Source organism: Neovison vison, chromosome 2 (genome assembly GCF_020171115.1).
Source record: "Neovison vison isolate M4711 chromosome 2, ASM_NN_V1, whole genome shotgun sequence".
NCBI lineage: Eukaryota > Metazoa > Chordata > Mammalia > Carnivora > Mustelidae > Neogale > Neogale vison.
Genome location: NC_058092.1, coordinates 201,635,656 through 201,656,025, shown reverse-complemented (window position 1 = coordinate 201,656,025; position 20,370 = coordinate 201,635,656). Strand labels below are relative to the sequence as shown.

At 39.1% G+C, this 20,370-nt stretch overlaps 1 protein-coding gene across 1 annotated transcript; it reads left to right on the top strand.

Moving 5' to 3' along the window:
- The first annotated feature begins 15,330 nt into the window (after window positions 1–15,330).
- LOC122898970 (olfactory receptor 6C74-like) lies at window positions 15,331–16,293 on the top strand. Its single transcript, XM_044236626.1, has one exon. The coding sequence runs from the start codon at window positions 15,331–15,333 to the stop codon at window positions 16,291–16,293; it is 963 nt and encodes a 320-aa protein (XP_044092561.1).
- The last annotated feature ends 4,077 nt before the right edge of the window (window positions 16,294–20,370 follow it).

The window sequence follows — 20,370 nt, the reverse complement described above, 5'->3', positions numbered from 1 at the left end:
AATATATGTGGTATGATCTTGATCTTTTTTTTTATTTATTTTCAGCATAACAGTATCATTATTTTTTCACCACACCCAGTGCTCCGTGCAATCCGTGCCCTCTATAATACCCACCACCTGGTACCCCGATCTCCCACCCCCCCCACCACTTCAAACCCCTCAGATTGTTTTTCAGAGTCCATAGTCTCATGATTCACCTCCCCTTCTAATTTACCCCAACCCCCTTCTCTCTAACTCCCCATGTCCTCCATGCTTTTTGTTATGCTCCACAAATAAGTGAAACCATATGATAATTGACTCTCTCTGCTTGACTGATTTCACTCAGCATAATCTCTTCCAGTCCCGTCCATGTTGCTACAAAAGTTGGGTATTCATCCTTTCTGATGGAGGCATAATACTCCATAGTGTATATGGACCACATCTTCCTTAACCATTCATCCGTTGAAGGGCATCTTGGTTCTTTCCACAGTTTGGCGACCATGGCCATTGCTGCTATAAACATTGGGATACAGATGGCCCTTCTTTTCACTACATCTGTATCTTTAGAGTAAATACCCAGGAGTGCAATGGCAGGGTCATAAAGAAAATCTATTTTTAATTTCTTGAGGAATCTCCACACTGTTCTCCAAAGAGGCTGCACCAACTTGCATTCCCACCAACAGTGTAAGAGGGTTCCCCTTTCTCCACATCCTCTCCAACATTTGTTGTTTACTGTCTTGTTAATTTTGGCCATTCTAACTGGTGTAAGGTGGTACTCAATGTGGTTTTGATATGAATCTCCCTGATGGCTAATGATGATGAACATTTTTTCATGTGTCTGATAGCCATTTGTATGTCTTGATTGGAGAAGTGTCTGTTCATATCTTCTGCCCATTTTTTGATATGATTGTCTGTTTTGTGTGTGTTGAGTTTGAGGAGTTCATTATAGATCCTGGATATCAACCTTTTGTCTGTACTGTCATTTACAAATATCTTCTCCCATTCCGTGGGTTCCCTCTTTGTTTTCTTGACTGTTTCCTTTGCTATGCAGAAGCTTTTGATTTTGATGAAGTCCCAAAAGTTCATCTTCACTTTTGTTTCCTTTGCCTTTGGAGACATATCTTGAAAGAAGTTGCTGTGGCTGATATCGAAGAGATTACTGCCTATGTTCTCCTCTAGGATTCTGATAGATTCCTGTCTCACGTTGAGGTCTTTTATCCATTTTGAGTTTATCTTTGTGTACAGTGTAAGAGAATGGTCGAGTTTCATTCTTCTACATATAGCTGCCCAGTTTTCCCAGCACCATTTATTGAAGAGACTGTCTTTTTTCCACTGTATATTTTTTCCTGTTTTGTTGAAGATTATTTGACCATAGAGTTGAGGGTTGATATCTGGGCTCTCTACTCTGTTCCACTGGTCTATGTGTCTGTTTTTATGCCAGTACCATGCTGTCTTGGTGATCACAGCTTTGTAGTAAAGCTTGAAATCAGGTAACATGATGCCCCCAGTTTTATTTTTGTTTTTCAACATTTCCTTAGCAGGATGCAAAGTCAATGTACAGAAATAAGTGGCTTTCTTATACACTAACAATGAAAATAACAGAAAGGGAAATTAGAGAATCGATTCTATTTACTATAGCACCAAGAACCATAGGATACCTGGGAATAAACTTAACCAAAGCGGTAAAGGATCTGTACTCAAGGAACTACAGAACACTCATGAAAGAAATTGAAGAAGACACAAAAAGATGGAAGACCATTCCATGCTGTTGGATCGGAAGAATAAACATTGTTAAAACGTCTATACTGCCTAGAGCAATTTATAATTTTAATGCTATTCCGATCAAAATTCCACCGGTATTCTTCAAAGAGCTGGAGCAAATAATCCTAAAATTTGTATGGAATCAGAAGAGACCCCAAATCGCTACGGAAATGTTGAAAAACAAAAATAAAGCTGGCGGCATCATGTTACCTGATTTCAAGTTTTACTACAAAGCTGTTTCCTCCCTAAGTCTTTCAGCAGTGATGGGCTGGATGAAAATGGCTGCCTCCTACTCTCTAGCCTCAGAGCTGAAATATTCATGTCCCTATTCCAGTGAGCCCTCACAGAAGAGTAATCAGTCACCCTATTTGTTTCCCCAGTTTCCACCTGAACCCTGTCAGTGTCCCAGCCTTGTTATCTCAGGTGTGTAACCAAGTTTCAAAACTCAACATTCAGGGATGCTTACAGCACAGACCCCCAGTTTCCTCCTAAGGAAGGTCTTACAATGCCTGCTAGGTCTGCAGTTTATAGCAGAAAGCTGACACCAAGATCCTGTGCTCTCTACTAACTTCCAGATGCTATGCCTGGGAACAGTGTCACACCTTGGTGCCACCCATTCTTCTTGTGACCCCACGGCTTCTTAGACCACCCTTTCATTCCTGGGATTCTGCCCCTCTTTGCCATATGAGGACCTTTAATCCAGGCACAATTCTTAAGGTAGTAAATTTTTAAAGTTCAGATTTTTTGCTTTACCACTTCTAATACTTCACAGTAGCCTCTGTAGGCAGGATCCTTCCTCATCACTACAGCCCAAGTGAACTTCCACACTTTCTATCTTCCAAAAGGTGGTAGCTTTTCTATGTATAGACTTCCAGATTTTGTTCTCTCAGACCTCTGATTGACTTCTTGGTGTTCAGAATAATTTGACAACTATCTAGCTGTGTTTAAGGGACAAGACAAACCCAGGGTCCTCCTACTCCTCTACCATCTTAAGTCCCCCTGTGAATTGACAATTTTATCATTATGTTATCTTTCTCTTTAAGTCTTCATAATTATCTTTGCTCTGAAGTGTATTTGTCTTATATTAACACAGCTAATCTAACATTATTTTGATTAGCACCTGCATGCTATGTCATTTTCCATCCTTTTCCTTATAACTACCTATATCATTATATCTCAAGCTAGTTTCTTATAAACTACATTTATTTTATTCATGTCTTATTTGTTCATTTCTATGTTTTCAATCTGACAGCCTCTGTCTTTCTATTGTTGTAAAAAGCATGTAATATAAAATTTAGCATCTAAACCATTTTTCAGTGTACAGTACATTAGCATTAAATATATCTATATTGTTGTGTAACAGATCTCTCGAGCTTTTTCATCTTGCAAAACTCAAACTCTTTATGCACCAAATATCTTTCTTTCCCCCTTCTCCCCTTGCTGTCAACCACCATCCTACTTTCTATTTCTAAGAGTTTGAGTACTTTAGATATCTCATATAAAAAGAACCTTGCAGTATTTCTTATACCAATCTCTGACTTTTAGGTGGGTGACTTTAGGTCATTTCCACTTAATGCAATCATTGGTATCTTTAGATTTAGGTGTACCATTTTTTAATTTGTTTTATATTTTTTCCCTGTTTATTCTTTCTTCATGTCCTCAAATCCTGCCTTCATTTGAGGTCTTAGAATATTGCTATTATTCCATTTTAATTCATCACGTTTTTAAAAATAATATCTACTGGCATAGATTTCTTTAGCTGGTTACAAAAAGTACAATTGAGAGGATGTGGAGAAAGGGGAACCCTCTTACACTCTTGGTGGGAATACAAGCTGGTGCAGCCACTTTGGAGAACAGTGTGGAGATTCCTTAAGACATTAAAAAAAGAGACTCCCTATGACCCTGAAATTGCACTACAGGGTATTTACCCCAAAGATACAGGTGTAGTGAAAAGAAGGGCCATCTGTACTCCAGTGTTCACAGCAGCAATGGTTACAGTCCCCATACTGTGGAAAGAACCAAGATGCCCTTCAACAGACGAATGGATAAGGAAGATGTGGTCCATATATACTATGGAGTATTATGCCTCCATCAGAAAGGATGAATACCCAACTTTTGTAGCAACATGGACGGGACTGGAAGAGATTTTGCTGACTGAAATAAGTCAAGCAGAGAGAGTCAATTATCATATGGTTTTGCTTATTTGTGGAACATAAGAAATAACACGGAGGACATGGGGAGATGGAGAGGAAAAGGGAGTTGGGGGAAATTGGAGGGGGATACGAACTGTGAAAGACGGTAGACTCTGAAAAACAATCTGAGGGGTTTTGGAGGGGTGGAGGGAGGGAGGTTGGGTGAGCCTGGTGGTGGGTATTATGGAGAGCACGTATTGCATGGAGCATTGGGTGTGGTGCATAAACAATAAATTCTGGAACACTGATAAGAAATTTAAAAAATAAAAATTTAAAAACATTTTCAACAGTTTAATGATGTTTGTTCTGAGGATAGAATGTCTTTGGGTTTAACTTCTTTAAGGTTTTTTCAGCTTCTTGAATCTGTGGGTTTATGTGGTTTGCTAAATTTAGGAAGCTTTCAGCCATAGTCTCTTGAAATACATTTTTCAGCAGTGAACTCCTTGTGCATGTACTTCAGATGAAAAGAAGTTTTACCTTCTATTCTTCTATAGGTCCCTAAGGCTCTATTCATTGGTTTTAAGTCTTTTTCTCTTATTTTTTTTTTCCATGTGGGATCATTTTTCCTGATCTATTTTCACTTTCATGGACAATTTTACATCATCTCCACCTGTACTTTTGAGCCTAGTCACTAAGTGTTACTTTAATCATTGTATTTTTCAGTTCTAATATTTCCATTGGCTTCTTCTTTAAACATCATTGTGGAGTCCTATGTTTCTATTCACTTTACAAGTGCTTATAATTACTTGTTATAATATTTTTAAATAATTGATTTAAAGTCTTTGTCAGATAATTTCAATATCTTTTCATGTGAGAGTTGATGTGTCTTGACTATCTTTTCCTAAGAGAACCAAGATTTTCCTGGTTCTTCATGTGCTGACTAATTTTGAACTGGATATCATGTTTTCAAATTCTGAGTCTTTTTAAACATGCTTTTGAAAATGTTGATTTCTTTATTTTGGCAAGAAATGGACCTGATTCATCTCAGGGCATATGTGTCCTCCCATCTTCTATAGGCAGTTTAAATGTCAGTGCAGTTTTCAAAACCGTTGCAAAGCTATTCAAATCTGTCCCACATGTGTACCACCAGTGGCAGACTGGGAAGGGCAGAAATCTTTCTGGTAATTCTGTTTTCAAAGTCTTGATTATGCTGATCAAGATCAGATCCCGTCATGCACAGTTTGGGAGTACACCTTTGAGTTACTGAACAAATTAATGGGATCTCTTTCCTCTGGTTACCCCTCGTCATAATCTCCCCAATACATCTCATGTCCCTGAAGTGCCTCTTTTGGGTTTTGTGACCAGAAGCATGGGGCCTTAGTTACTCTTCTTTGTTGCTCACTTTTTTAAAAAAATTTTTATTTTTTATAAACATATATTTTTATCCCCAGGTGTACAGGTCCATGAATCACCAGGTCCACACACCCCACAGCACTCACCAAAACACACCCCCCCAATGTCCATAGCCCCATTCGCCTTCTCCCAACCTCCCTCCCCCCGGCAACCCTCAGTTTGTTTTGTGAGATTAAGAGTCACTTATGGTTTCTCTCCCTCCCAATCCCATCTTGTTTCTTTTATTCTTCTCCTACCCACTTAAGCCCCCATGTTGCATCACCACTTCCTCATATCAGGGAGATCATATGATAGTTGTCTTTCTTCGCTTGACTTATTTGTTGCTCACTTTTGTGACTGGACCAAGAAGCAAGAGAACCAGATAATAAATAAGCATAGTAAACTCATCACTGATTTGGTGGTATGTCAAAATCTGGTCTTCTTTCCAATCTTCCTGCTGTGGTCCACAGGGCAGAATCCTCTCACAGCTGCCCCAGCCATTCTGTTTATAGCCATTTTCAGTGAGGGAGACAAGGTAGAACATGTTTTTCCAAAGTACCTGAAAATAGTTCCTACGGTTATTTAATTCCTTCTTTATTTTTGTATATCACCTTCATCCAATCTTGGACCTCTAGTTTTTGAACACCTTCTGGTCTTGATTCACGTTTCTTCTTCACCAGTCAAAGCCCAATACTCAGTCGCTGTATTGCTAAATTACTTGCTTAGCTTTTGTATTGTAACTGGTCCCATTATGAGTTCAAAGGCCAGAGTCACTGAGGTTTTGGGAGGGGAAATGCCTGATGACTATTTTCTTGCATTAATTACTTAAGAGTATCAACAAGATAATGATAGCAATATTTTATGATTTCCCACAAGCTTGTAAGTTTCACAGAAAAATATTTCGAGTTGAACTAAACAATGAAAAAATACTCCCTAAAGAATTAATTATCTGCTAATTTATCCCCACTGGAATCACTAGTAGGCTAGGAAATGAATTTGTTACTTCTTATTATAAGCCCAAGTGCACAGAGAATTTCTGTGTGGTAGCTCCTTACTCATGGTGTTCTGGGATGAAAAGGCTTCCGTGTAGCTCTGGAGAATTCCCTGTTAATGCTCTATCACAATTACCACTAACTAACTCTGAAGCCACTTCTGCTTATGGCTCTCAGAGCCAGTTGACACATACTAGTTAAGCAAAAATAAATAAATAAACTTCCTCTTGCCTGTCACCCTGCCTCTTTATTCTTTCTACTCCTCCTTTCTACAAACTGTTCCATTCTAATAAGCCCCTCACCTGAGACTACAATTTCCCATGGCATTGATTTGCTTATACTCCACTTTGTTCCTGGATGTAAAACAGCTTTATTTCCTTAGCTTCCCTCCCCTTACTGACAATCTTCATGAAGATGAATTCATACTTACTGGAAGCGAATTGGAATGATGTCAAAGGAGTGAAATATTTCATTGGGTCTCAAAGTGTGGTCCCTACACCAGTAGCAATACATCACCTGGTAACTTGTTATAAATGCAAATCCATAGGTACCACCCACACTGTCAGAAACTCTTGGGATAGGGCCCAGTAATGTGTATTTTTACAAACTCTTCAGCTGACACTGATGCATGCCAGTGTTTGGGAACCACTGTGACTAGGGAGTTAATCACCTGGCAGTGGCATAATGAGGGAAAAGAGTGTTTCAGATGTGGATTGCTTGTCAAATTGGAAGGACCTTTTGAACGAGTTTCCACTGTGTTTGGAAGAAGAATGTTTGCTAGCACCCTGAGTGGTTCAGTGGGGTGTAGGAGGGGAGTCAAAGTATAAATGTTGAGTCAGATGGGCTGACAAAGCCTAAAGCCTTCATTCCCTCTCTGCCTACCTGCTCCATCTGTTAGCCTAGAGATTAATCTCTCCACTTACTGATACACTTTGGCAATTATTCCCAGTGGTATTTTTCTAATAAAAATTCACTCGTTATTATTCCAGCATTTTTCCCCTTCAGTGATCCTGGGAATAGTTGACAAAAACAATTTTAATGACTAGGCTTCACAAACATGACATTATTATGCTCTCCATATGTAACTTCAATAATGTACTCACACTTCTTGGCTGGCTTTTTGCTATTTTTATCATATAAATTTGGATTCAATTCATATATCATATAAATTTTATTCAATTCAATAAAAAATTATTTTGTTGATGTATAGTTATTTCAGTTTTATAAATAATCTGAAAGCTGAATCATTTCAATGACACATGGCACTGTCTGAATTTTACATTTTAACCTTCCTGATTTATGTGAAATATTAGTGCTGTGTGGTTTTAATTTATATTTCCCTCATCATTAAGTACCCTCAATATTTTAATATAATCCCAGCCTTTGGTAAAATCTCTTTTTGTGAAGTAACTCTGCATATATTTTGACTAGTTTTCTTTTGTTTCTTTGTCTTTTCCTTACTGATTTGTAGATTTGTCTGATTAAAAATAGCTTCTCCCACACTGTGACCTGTACTTTCATTTCCTTAATGCTGTCTTGTAATAAATAGAGGTACTTAACACCATTGTTTTTATGGTAAATTCTTTAGTCGTGGTCAAGATATTTTTTTGTTTTCCCCCAAACACATTAAGATATTCAGCTGTATTATCTTTTAGATACCATTTACATTTAGATCTAAAATGCATCTTCTGTATAGCTTTGCTCTTTTCCTCCTTTAAATTTATTTTTTTCTATGATATAAAGGGTCAAGTTGTATTTCCTCCATTTGAATACCCACTTGACACATCACCGTCTACATTTATTGAAGGACTGTCACTTCCCTACTGCATTAGACAGTCATTTTTGTCATAAATTGGCTGATGTATATTTAATGGCTAAGTCAAATAAGCCAGAGAAAGACAAATACTGTTATCTCATTTGTGTGTGGAATCTAAAAACATCTAACTCATAAGAATAGACAGTGAAATATTAGTTGTCAGGGCTGAGAGGTGGGGGAAATGGGGAGATTGCTTGTCAAGGGTCTGAACTTTCAGTTATGAAATGAGGAAGTTTGGAGGATCTAAAGTATAGGAAGGTGACTATAGTTAACAATATTGTATTGCACACTTGAAAATTGCTGAGGGTAGAGCATTTAAGATTCTTACCATAAATAACAAAATGGTAACTATGTGAAGTGAAGGATGCTTTAGTTAATCTTACTGTGGTAAACATTTCATAATACATGCGTATATCAAATCATCACTCTGTACACCTTAAACTTATAGCATGTTATATGTCAATTATGTCCCAATAATGTGGGGAAAAGGAGAATATTCTGTTCCATGAAGCTCTTTGGAAATGTTGGAAACTATTTTCACACCTTATGAAAGAGTACATAAGATGTGTATCATTCCTCCCTTAAATGAAACAGTGAGATGTACCACAAGAAAATGTCACAGTTACTATGGACCTTGTGTCACTAAGAAATAGAGGAATAGAAATTAAGAGTATAAAGAACACCATTTAGTAGAAGGCCATAAATTGCAGACAGGAAGAATGTCACTTGAGGGTCAATGGGAGAGCAGTGGAAAGAGAATCCAAACACCCACATGCTGATGCTCCTAGAGTTGCCCGAGTCTAGAATCATTCCCCACCTTTAGTATCCTTGACATCCAGGCCTATTGTGACTCCTATTCAGGGTTTCTATGAATGAGATGCTACTTGTGAAGTAAAAAACCCTCATTGTCCATGATTGGAAGGATTTATGCTCTTTTCAAAACAGAGTCAAACTAAGATGGGTGAGGAGAAAGCAGAGCTCCTCTATTTTTGGTGGCCGAATATTTCCCCAAGAGCAGACCTGATGGACAAAGGTGAGGCATGCCTCCAGAAGAAGCCAGCCTTCTGAGGATGCAGCAGGTGCTCACCCTGGCAGTATGCCTCTTGATCAGTCTGAGCATGGGCTTCCCACAATGCCTGCACTGGCCACTTTCCTTCCCTGCCTTGTGGGTGGCCTGACCTCCCAACTAAAGAAGAGGCTGATAGATACCTCAACCCCACATTGAGCAACCCAGCCTATGGAGGCTGAAGAATTCCAATTCATCTCCTCTGGTTCCTGAGGCTTCATCTCAGGAGATTTGTCTCCAAGCAGTGATAAGTGCTGAATAGGAAAACAGAATTTGATTGTGTTGTCAGTCCAGAGAACATCTCCCTCTACCCATATCTTACAAAAGCTCTGACCAGTCTGAGATCCCCAGAGTTACACGTATGAAAAAAGATCAGTCTGGTTTACTGAATCTTAGGAATCTTGGACACTGACTTTCTGACACCCAAGAATATAATACTAATTATTGGTAAGGTGATGTCTCAAGCCCAGTGAAAAGGATCCCATTTACTAAAAGGGGATCATACAAATTAGTTTTTTCTCCATTGCAATTTCTTCACCTTCTCCTCTAAGTAGTTCCCCTCCATTAAGAGTAAAACTAGTTCATGTAATAAGCTGTAAAGGTGTTATCAGAAGAGGTGTGAACTTAAAAAGTAAGTTTTGCCACCTCAAAGGAGTTTGTTTGGGGGGGAGGGGTTATTGATGGCTCTTCCATTCTTTGTGTAAAATATTAACCTTGCAAAATGTAACATTCACCATTACATTCTGGAAAAGTCCTGAAATAAAGATACTTAAGAATATTGTGCTAAAAACACCGCTTAGAACCACATGTGTGAACACCTGGAGCATCCATCCATCAGAGGTGAGACAAGCACAAGAAACCCTACTAAGAAAGCAACAGAAGTGCAGGAGGCAGACCCTTACAAAAGAGTCGCACTTCTGAAATTTATAGACAGCTTTTTCTACTTCTTTCTATCCCACACACATAATTCAATTTAATTAATCATTCTCCATGCAAAGGCAGGTTCATTAAAAAGGAAAAAATTTCTTTTTTCCATGCATGCATTAGAAAGAAAACAAAGATGCCCAGATAGAATAAATTACCCTATACCTTCAATTTCACCTCACGACCCCAAGTTGGAAGCTACTATCAAACACTACTATACTTTTGCTTATGTGGAGGGATAGATATTGGGTATAGTATTAATGAGAATTCTAGATCAGAACCAATGTGTTCTGGGTCCCCAAAGCCATTGTTGCCTTATTTTTAATGGAAAATCCATGAAGGACGGTGGTTGACAAAGTATTATTAATAATCCAACACTCCACCCTCAGCCTGGGGTTTGATCTAATGAATGCTTCTCTCCATCCTGATCCCTACTTTCTGTTCAAATTAGCATCCCCTCTGCCCTCTCCCACAATATCATAGATGATGGGATTTACCTTTCCTTAGGCCTTAACTTAGCCTTCTTCTTTAGGGAGATAATACTAGAAATTGGAACCATTCTAGGAATAGATCATATTAACCAAATATACTACAAACCAAAAATACTCTTATTATCTAAATCCTGAATATAGGGGCAACCTAATTTTTCAAGAATAGCTGAAGGAAGGAATGGAAAACATAATAATATTTTGAAGAGGAGAATCCATAAACTGGTGCTTTATCCTTCTAAGTTTGATAATCACAAATACAACTTGAAGAACTGTCCCTTTCCTTACTCTAATGGGATAACGAAACACTCAAAACACAAGCAATGCTGTAAAATAGCCATAACAAATGAAATCAAGGTACCATTTAAAAACACAAAGAAATAGTAGGTGAAGAATAGACCAAGAAGGCACTGTCCAGAAAAGAGAAAATAGACCAAGGACAATTAGAAATATTTCTTGGTACCAGCTCACCACTCCTTATGCTAGATACAATGTAGAGTTAGTTCAGCCCATTTCTTTTTTTTTTTCCAATTTATTTATTTTCAGAAAAACAGTATTCATTATTTTTTCACCACACCCAGTGCTCCATGCAAGCTGTGCCCTCTATAATACCCACCACCTGGTACCCCAACCTCCCACCCCCCCGCCACTGCAAACCCCTCAGATTGTTTTTCAGAGTCCATAGTCTCTCATGGTTCATCTCCCCTTCCAATTTACCCAAAAGCACATACCCTCCCCAATGTCCATAACCCTACCCCCCTTCTCCCAACCCCCTCCCCCCAGCAACCCACAGTTTGTTTCGTGAGATTAAGAGTCACTTATGGTTTGTCTCCCTCCCTATCCCATCTTGTTTCATGGATTCTTCTCCTACCCACTTAAGCCCCCATGTTGCATCACCACTCCCTCATATCAGGGAGATCATATGATAGTTGTCTTTCTCCGCTTGACTTATTTCGCTAAGCATGATACGCTCTAGTTCCATCCATGTTGTCGCAAATGGCAAGATTTCGTTTCTTTTGATGGCTGCATAGTATTCCATTGTGTATATATACCACATCTTCTTGATCCATTCATCTGTTGATGGACATCTAGGTTCTTTCCATAGTTTGGCTATTGTGGACATTGCTGCTATAAACATTCGGGTGCACGTGCCCCTTTGGATCACTACGTTTGTATCTTTAGGGTAAATTCCCAGTAGTGCAATTGCTGCAGCCCATTTCTTTGTCCACTTTGTAAAACTTTACATCAAACCCAGACCTTTTCCTCCCACATTCCCACCATCATGTTGCCGTAGGGACTCATTCGGGTATGATAGGTATTTCTGCACCAAGAATTAGCACTGAATAAAATGAAAACCTCATGCAAATGTGCCTTTATCTTAGGATTAAAATATATAGTCTCATATTGCTGTAGCTTCTGTAACTCTTCTCCCATTACTCTTTATTTTCCCTCACTTCCAACTGAGAAAATAACCATGGGGTCCAAGTTTGGCCTGGATGGAAAGTAGAAGTGTGTGGATGGACAGATATTATAAAAATGATTTGGTATATTGGGATAGATGGGGCCCATGAATACTCATGAAATTTTCTATAGTAATTGCCTTGACCTTGTGAGACCAATTATGATGAGGGCAGATTCATGCAGGACAGATTGCCAAGTACTATGTGCTCCAGGGCTGCCAGAAAATAGTTTGGGAGTTTTGTCTCCTTATTGGACTCTGGATGGGAAACCAGAGGTCACAGAAAATTGGGTCACTTCTCTGAAAAACAATCTGAGGGGTTTGAAGTGGCATGGGGGTGGGAGGTTGGGGTACCAGGTGGTGGGTATTATAGAGGGCACGGCTTTCATGGAGCACTGGGTGTGGTGAAAAAATAATGAATAATGTTTTTCTGAAAATAAATAAATTGGAAAAAAAAATTGGGTCACTTCTGCTCTGGCAGCCCAGCTGAGATAAAGAGGAGAAGCAGCAGGTTTCTAACACAGTGGTTGCTATGGATATAGCTTTTCCCCCCTCAAGCTCACATCTATAGTCTTCTACATTTAGAAAAAATCTGGGGTTCCACATCCCAGATACATTTAAAAAGAGTGGGGCCTGCCAGGTTAGAGATAGTACAGAAACCACCTAGAATTTCCCTTTCTTCCCTGAAAAGGACAATGTGCGCTTTCCTTTTTTCAAGGATATTGGAGAGCACAATGCAAGTATTTTTCAGATGAAAATATGCAATGAAAAGAATCATAATATTGGTGGAAGAATGAGGAATCATTGACCAAGAAAGGCCGAGTTCCCCAAAAGCCTCATGAAAGCCAGGGTGTAATCTAGCTGTTTTTCACCATAAAGTCTGTTTTTTTAACAATTGTGCTCTGGGCTCAGTGCAAATATCACAGTAGAAAATTGTAGTCTGGACTGTTAACCTCAAATCAGTAGCAATGTTTAACTTGGGATTTAAAAACCCCTGGGAAATGGTAGTATAACTTCCTCCAAAACTCTTGTCAGAGAACAATGGGGACATCTGGGAGTCAGCATCACCAGAGACAATGGGAAGATAGATATAAGGAAGGGCTAGGTCAGTAATTCTTGTTCTCGACAATGACTTATTAGCTATCCCCAGGCAACAGCGGTGCCTTCACTTTCTGCCCCTGTCTCTTCAACATCTAGTAAGGTTTGCATGCCTACATTTTCTGCTCACCGGATAGGTCCTTCTCGCTGGGTCACCAAACAGTATTGTGGCAAAACCATTACCGAGGCCTCAAATTTTCATATCAGCACCTTCTAACTGTTGATGCAGTAAAATAAGAATGCTTCTCCACATAGAAAGGTGAGCATATTATGGAGGACCATAATGCAGTAGAAGGTGACTTGGAGCAGATGCACCCATGACATGAAGCACTGCTGCAGAAGGTCCTATGTCTCAGCAGCACCTAGGGCTAAACCTTTAAGAAGCTGCCTTCTCCCATTAACTGGTTTAGGAGGTGACAGCATAGGAGGTGACAGCAATGTTGCATGTTAGGTGGGCTTCTACCAACTGGGGGAGGCAGACACAGACTTTCCCTCAGAATCCTAAGCAGTCTGGGAGTCCAGCTCTAGCCCAGAATTGAGGCCAGTGAAATGCAGTTCTTTTAGTCCATTTTCTCCCCTCGGTGGTTTCAGTGGTCAAAGCTGAATGTAGCCTTGTGCTATGAAACATCCTGAGCTATGGAAACAGGGCTTCGGCTTTCAGGGCACCGGCAGCATGGGATGCATATTCACCCCACTGTGGGACAACAGGCTGTGAAAAATGTGTTTCCTTCTCCTTGCCTTTCCTCTCAGCCCAGAGCAAGCTCTTGATGTCTTCCAAGACAGTAACTGCAAGAAGAGGAAACCTGACTCCCCAATGAGATGATTCATGTGTGTGCCTGGCCTCATGGTCCCTGATGACCAGGTGGACTTACTGGGGTCAAGAGGAACAGAAGCAAAGGCTCCTTCTGGTTGTGCTACTCAGAGGGAACAGTTTGGTTTCATGAGCTGCCCTTCAGAGGACCTGGCCCAGGGTGCATTACTGAGAGAGACACATCCCACACACCAGACTTTTAGCCTAGCATTGAGATGCTAGAGCCAAACACCATCGCGAGAGAAGTTAACTGATTGAAAGGGCTGAAGAGAGAAGAATGTTCATAGAGCTTTGATGTAAGAGTAATTTATGAATGCAGGTGCCCTGCACAACCTGCATAATAGTGGGTTGATCTTGTAAACTATCACTCCCACCTGCATCACAGACCAGCATGAACCCTGCAGTGAGGATAAGGGGAGGTAAATCCCGGATTTACAACTTACCTCAAGTTGAGCAGCCCCTAATGTCTTTTATTTTCAGTCTCTTCTATAAAATGTTTGTGCTAAAGTAGTTGCTCTCTCGGCCCTGTCTCATTCCACAGGTCTGTAACCCACCAGTGAATCTAACCAAGGGTAGAAACAATTATGATAAATAAAGCTAATCTTTCACTTAAGATTGAGAGATCATCAATAATAGTTATTATCCCATTTCAAAATATTTTGTCACTGCATTTGGAAATAGCAGATTCTCCAGATTCTGGCATTCTGCCTAAAATCCCAGCTAAAGCCCCAGCTATGTGTCCCAGAGAGCTCTCTGGAATTCTCTAAGCTTCAATTTCTGCTTCCATTGAAGGGGCTTATGGTTATTGTGAAGACTAATAGAAATACTGAATTTCAGTGACCAGCAAAGAACAAGCGTAAGTCCTCAACAGATGATGATGATGACAACTTAGACCATAGAATGTATTGCAGATTTTACAAGGGATATTCAATGGAGATATTACTAACATTATTGTTAGGTTTACTTACAAATTAATATTATTAAAAATAAAATATTTGTAAGTATGAAAATGTCAACAACTCCGCCTACTTATGATGCTCTATTAAGCATCATATTACTGATCATTATATTACACATAGACTTTGAAGAACACATGGAAACAGTGGCATCATCTGTCAAGTGACTTACATGGTTTATCTTACTTAATTCTCAAAGAACATGAATAGGTAGATACTATCATCTTCATTCTACAGAGGGTGAAAGTGAAGTTCACAAAGGTCTCCAAAGGAGACCCATTCCTCAGGAGTTAGAACTCAGTATTGAACTAGTACTGAACTCAGGTCCGTCTGATTCAAGGATCAGTGGGCTAAACCACATTGTTATCTGCTTCTCCACCTTCTTTGACAGGCAAATAACTTAATCATGCTTCTCTAAAACCTTTGTGTTCCCTGACGTAGGTTAGACCAGCAGTGATGATGATGTGGAAAGAGATGTCCATGGAAATGGGGAATTGGACAACTGTCCAAGAATTCACCTTGGAGGGGTTTCCTGCCATGCAGCACCTGGGAAAAGTCCTCTTCTTTGTACACCTCCTGGCATACCTGGCATCCATTGCAGGCAATGCAGTCATAGTCACTATCACCTGTGCTGACTCCAGGCTCCACACACCTATGTACTTTTTCCTCAGCATTTTCTCCTTCTTTGAGTGTTGTTTCATAAGTGCTGTTATTCCTAAGTTGCTTGTCATCTTTCTCTCAGGCAAGCAAACCATTTCTTTTCCCGCTTGTTTCATACAAGCATTTGTCTTTGTATTTCTGGGAGCAACAGGTTTCCTCCTCATAGCAGTGATGTCTCTGGATCGGTATGTGGCCATTTGCAAGCCTCTGCATTACCCGACCATCATGAACCTGAAGACTTGCTCCCTCCTGGTTACTGCCTGTTTTGCTTTGGCCTTCACTCTCATCACTGGTCCAGTAGTAACGGTTTCCCGGTTATCCTTCTGTGGTCCCCATGTCATCCCCCACTTCTTCTGTGATGTTGGCCCCCTGATTCATCTCTCCTGTTCTGACACCAGGTCTGTTGAAATGTTGGCTTTTGTCCTCGCTTTGTTTATCCTTTTGACATCCCTTATTATAACCATCATTGCATACAGCAACATAGTAGTCACAATCATACGACTCCCATCAGCTAAGGAGAAACAGAGGGCTTTTTCCACCTGCTCTTCCCACCTCATTGTTCTCTCACTGATGTACGGCAGCTGTGTGTTCATATATGTGAAACCAAAGCAAACAAACAGGCTGGACTCCAACAGGGAGGCTGCCCTTGTGAACACAGTGGTGACCCCACTGCTGAACCCTGTCATCTATACTCTGAGGAACAAGCAGGTCCACCAGGCTCTGAGGGAAACAATTTGCAGAATGAAAATATCAAGATAAAAAATTCACATGGCTTTGGAGTGGAAGGCTTCAGAGAACCATCTGTCTTCATTCTGCCCAATTTAGCAGTTCACAGAGTTGTACTGCAATGTCTCGGGCAACCACAGTTGATCTGTACATCACTAGCAAAATAAAAATTTGTTTTATAAGACATATTTTACATTGCTGTGCATAACTATCTTCTCCCTAAATATTCCACATATTGATGACAATTGATTAATTGCAATACCCTTTACTGAATTTTTATTATTACCACTGATAAAAATCCTATGCTTGAAGTTTCTAAATTTTAGCAATATATAAAATTTAATTTTACTTCTCTTTAGCCATAAACATGATTCAACAGAATTAATGATGCTTTAAGAAAGGCATCTAAATAATTAAAATAATAGGAGGGTATATATATTGCAATGTATTTAGGAAGGCAGGGATGGAAACAGTACAAATGCTTCAGTCCACATTCTCTCCATGCCTAGACCAAGGAAATAATGGTCGTAGTACCCGTCAACTTGGAATATAATTGGTTTGCATCAGGTTTGCCCTTAAATTTTATTCTTGGCCCTTAGCTTAGCTATATGTGTATGCATCAATCCCATGCTAGGGAGAAACAGAATTGTTCCCAGACTTAGAAAACCAAATTCTAAATAGTGGTAATAACCCCAGCATTCCACAGCAGACCAATACTCCTAATTCTTAATTATTATAATAAATTCTTATTTATTCTAGCTCCATTACCTCAGATGCATAATGTGTACTTATGATTGGTTCATCTCTTAAAACTGTTGCCATAAAATGTTTCTGCATGTCAATGGAAGGAAGCCCTTATTTCATATTTCTGTAATAACTTCCAAAATTCAAGTTCTTAAAAATCTAAGTTATTTACTTATCTACTTCATATTGCTAATGAATTATAAACAAATTAAACATATTTCCTGGTTGAGTGGTGTTGTCAACAGTTAAAGTTATCTTCTGATTGATAACATATTTAAAAACCAACATTTCCATTATCTCAATCCTTAAGCTTTGAGTACTTTTCACGCCTTCCCAACAGGAATGTATCTATTTATTATTCAGAAGAAACATCTCTAAAAAGATTAAGATAATTTTTAATGTTGTTTGTCTTTAACCCAAAGCCTGAGGTTAAATAATCTCAAATACATTTTACGAAACACATTCTACACCATGATTAGATCCCATTTGGCCTCGATGGTCCTACTACAAAGTTCAGATTTCATCTGATTGACATAAAGAAGTATCAAACATGTCCTAAAAAATCACAGATGATTTACTATACACACTGTATTAAACAGAGTTTGGAAAAGCCAAGATCAGAGTAGAAAAGTGGGTACAGACACTGTACAGGAATTAGAAGAAAGAGAATGACAGCTAAGGGAAGTGGCAGTGGGAATGGAATACAAAGGGACCAGAGTAGACACTGAAACATTTGTATTGGACAAGACTTGGTGCTGCCTTCAACTAACTGGTCAACTTCTAAAAACAGGTAAGTCACATTCTCCATAAAATATGGAGATTGAGCTATTAATCTATAAGGTCCACTTGAAAATACTCATGGACATAGCAGTGAGATGCTGCAGGAACATGGAAATAATGTTCCACCCTGAGATTTGAATAACTGAAGAGTGTATGGATGTGGCCGAGGTTTCATAATGTAGGAATAAATGATGGAATTGTGGCCAAATTTCTGAAAAGAGTGAGTTTCCCCAAGGTTTTAGCCAGGATTAGATAATTATTTAGTAGATGTAAACTAATTAAATGCACTTTATATTATCTTGAGATCAGCCATGATTGAAGAGTGAGCTTGACAAACAATACTGAAGACCAGAAATCCAAAACTGAGTCTACAAATCCAGTCTGGTCATTACCAGCCAAAGACAGTATCAAGTAAAGGACAAACTCTCATGTGGAGGTTAATGCACTAGATTCTGATGCTATAAAATGTTTTTTTTCCAATTTATTTATTTTCAGAAAAACAGTATTCATTATTTTTTCACCACACCCAGTGCTCCATGCAAGCTGTGCCCTCTATAATACCCACCACCTGGTACCCCAACCTCCCACCCCCCCGCCACTGCAAACCCCTCAGATTGTTTTTCAGAGTCCATAGTCTCTCATGGTTCATCTCCCCTTCCAATTTACCCAAAAGCACATACCCTCCCCAATGTCCATAACCCTACCCCCCTTCTCCCAACCCCCTCCCCCCAGCAACCCACAGTTTGTTTCGTGAGATTAAGAGTCACTTATGGTTTGTCTCCCTCCCTATCCCATCTTGTTTCATGAATGTTTATAGCAGCAATGTCCACAATAGCCAAACTATGGAAAGAACCTAGATGTCCATCAACAGATGAATGGATAAAGAAGATGTGGTATATATAGACAATGGAATACTATGCAGCCATCAAAAGAAACGAAATCTTGCCATTTGCGACAACATGGATGGAACTAGAGTGTATCATGCTTAGCGAAATAAGTCAAGCGGAGAAAGACAACTATCATATGATCTCCCTGATATGAGGAAGTGGTGATGCAACATGGGGGCTTAAGCGGGTAGGAGAAGAATCTATGATTCTATAAAATGTTTTATTGAGACAAATCCCTAAGCTAATTCTATACTGAAGATACAACCAGTCATATTTTTAAGTCACTTTGTTAGCATGTGATTAACATATAAAAAGCTATAGATATATAATGTTTACAAGTTGATGTGTTTTGAGATAAAAATACACCCTTGAAGCCATCATCAGTATCAATGCCAGGAACCAATCACCTCCAAAAGTTTCTTCCTGGTCCCTTTATTGTCAATCTTTTTTCCTTTGCAGGTAAAAGCACATACTTTAAGATCTAGCCTCTTAAATTTTTATGTAGGCAATAAAGTATTTTTAATCATAGGCTCAATATCACACAGATCTCCAGAATTTATTTATTATTTATTACTGAAACTTGATCAATAATCCCTATTTGTCCAGCCCCCAAAACCACCATTCTATGGTCTGCTTCTACATATTAGTTTAGATTCCACATAGAAGATATGCAGTGTTTTTTCTGTTTCCAGACTTTTTCTGTAGAATAATGATCTCCAAGCATAACCACATGGTTGCAAGTGGCATGACCTTCTTCTTTGTAAAGGCTGAATGATATTCCATAATGTATACATGCCACATTTTATTTATCCATGCTTCTTTACACAGACTTTTAGGTTATTTCCCCATCTTAGCTATTGTAAAAAATTCTACAGTGAACATGGGAGTACAGATATCCCTTTGACATCCATATTTCAATTACTTTGGATATATACCCAGAGGTGGGATGCTGGATCAATAGAAATCTTATTTTGAAATTTTCAGGCAAGACTATTATTTACCAGATTGTTTACACCAATTTACACTTTTTTTTGTTCGATTCAATTTTATTTCTTTGTGTGTGTGTGTGTGTATAGTTCTTTTTTTTTTTATTTCTTTTCAGCGTAACAATATTCATTGTTTTTGCACCACACCCAGTGCTTCATGAAATACGTGCCCTCCTTAATACCCACCACCTGGCTCCCCCAACCTACCACCCCCCGCCCCTTCAAAACCCTCAGGTTGTTTTTCAGAGTCCATAGTCTCTCATGGTTCACGTCCCCTTCCAATTTCCCTCAACTCCCTTCTCTCCATCTCCCCATTTTACACTTTCATTAAGAGTGTACAAGGATTCCTTTTTCTCCACAACCTTGTTGACGTGTCTTTTCTTTTGTGGGTTTTTGGTAATACCCATCCAAATAAACTGGAAAGTGATATCTCATTGTGGTTTTTACTTGTATTTCCCTTAGTAATGTTTGCAATTCCATTAGTGATGGTAAGCATCTTTCAAAGTATCTGTTAGTCATTTGCATGTCTTCTTTGGAAAAATGTGTATTCAGTTACTCTGTCCATTTTTTCCCACTTTCTTTAAGTGTTTATTTAAATTCCACTTTGTTAACATACAGTGTAATAATGGTTTTAGGTGTACAATTTAGTGGTTCGACACTTATATACAACACCCAGAGCTCATGATGACAAGTGAACTTAATCCCCACCCCCT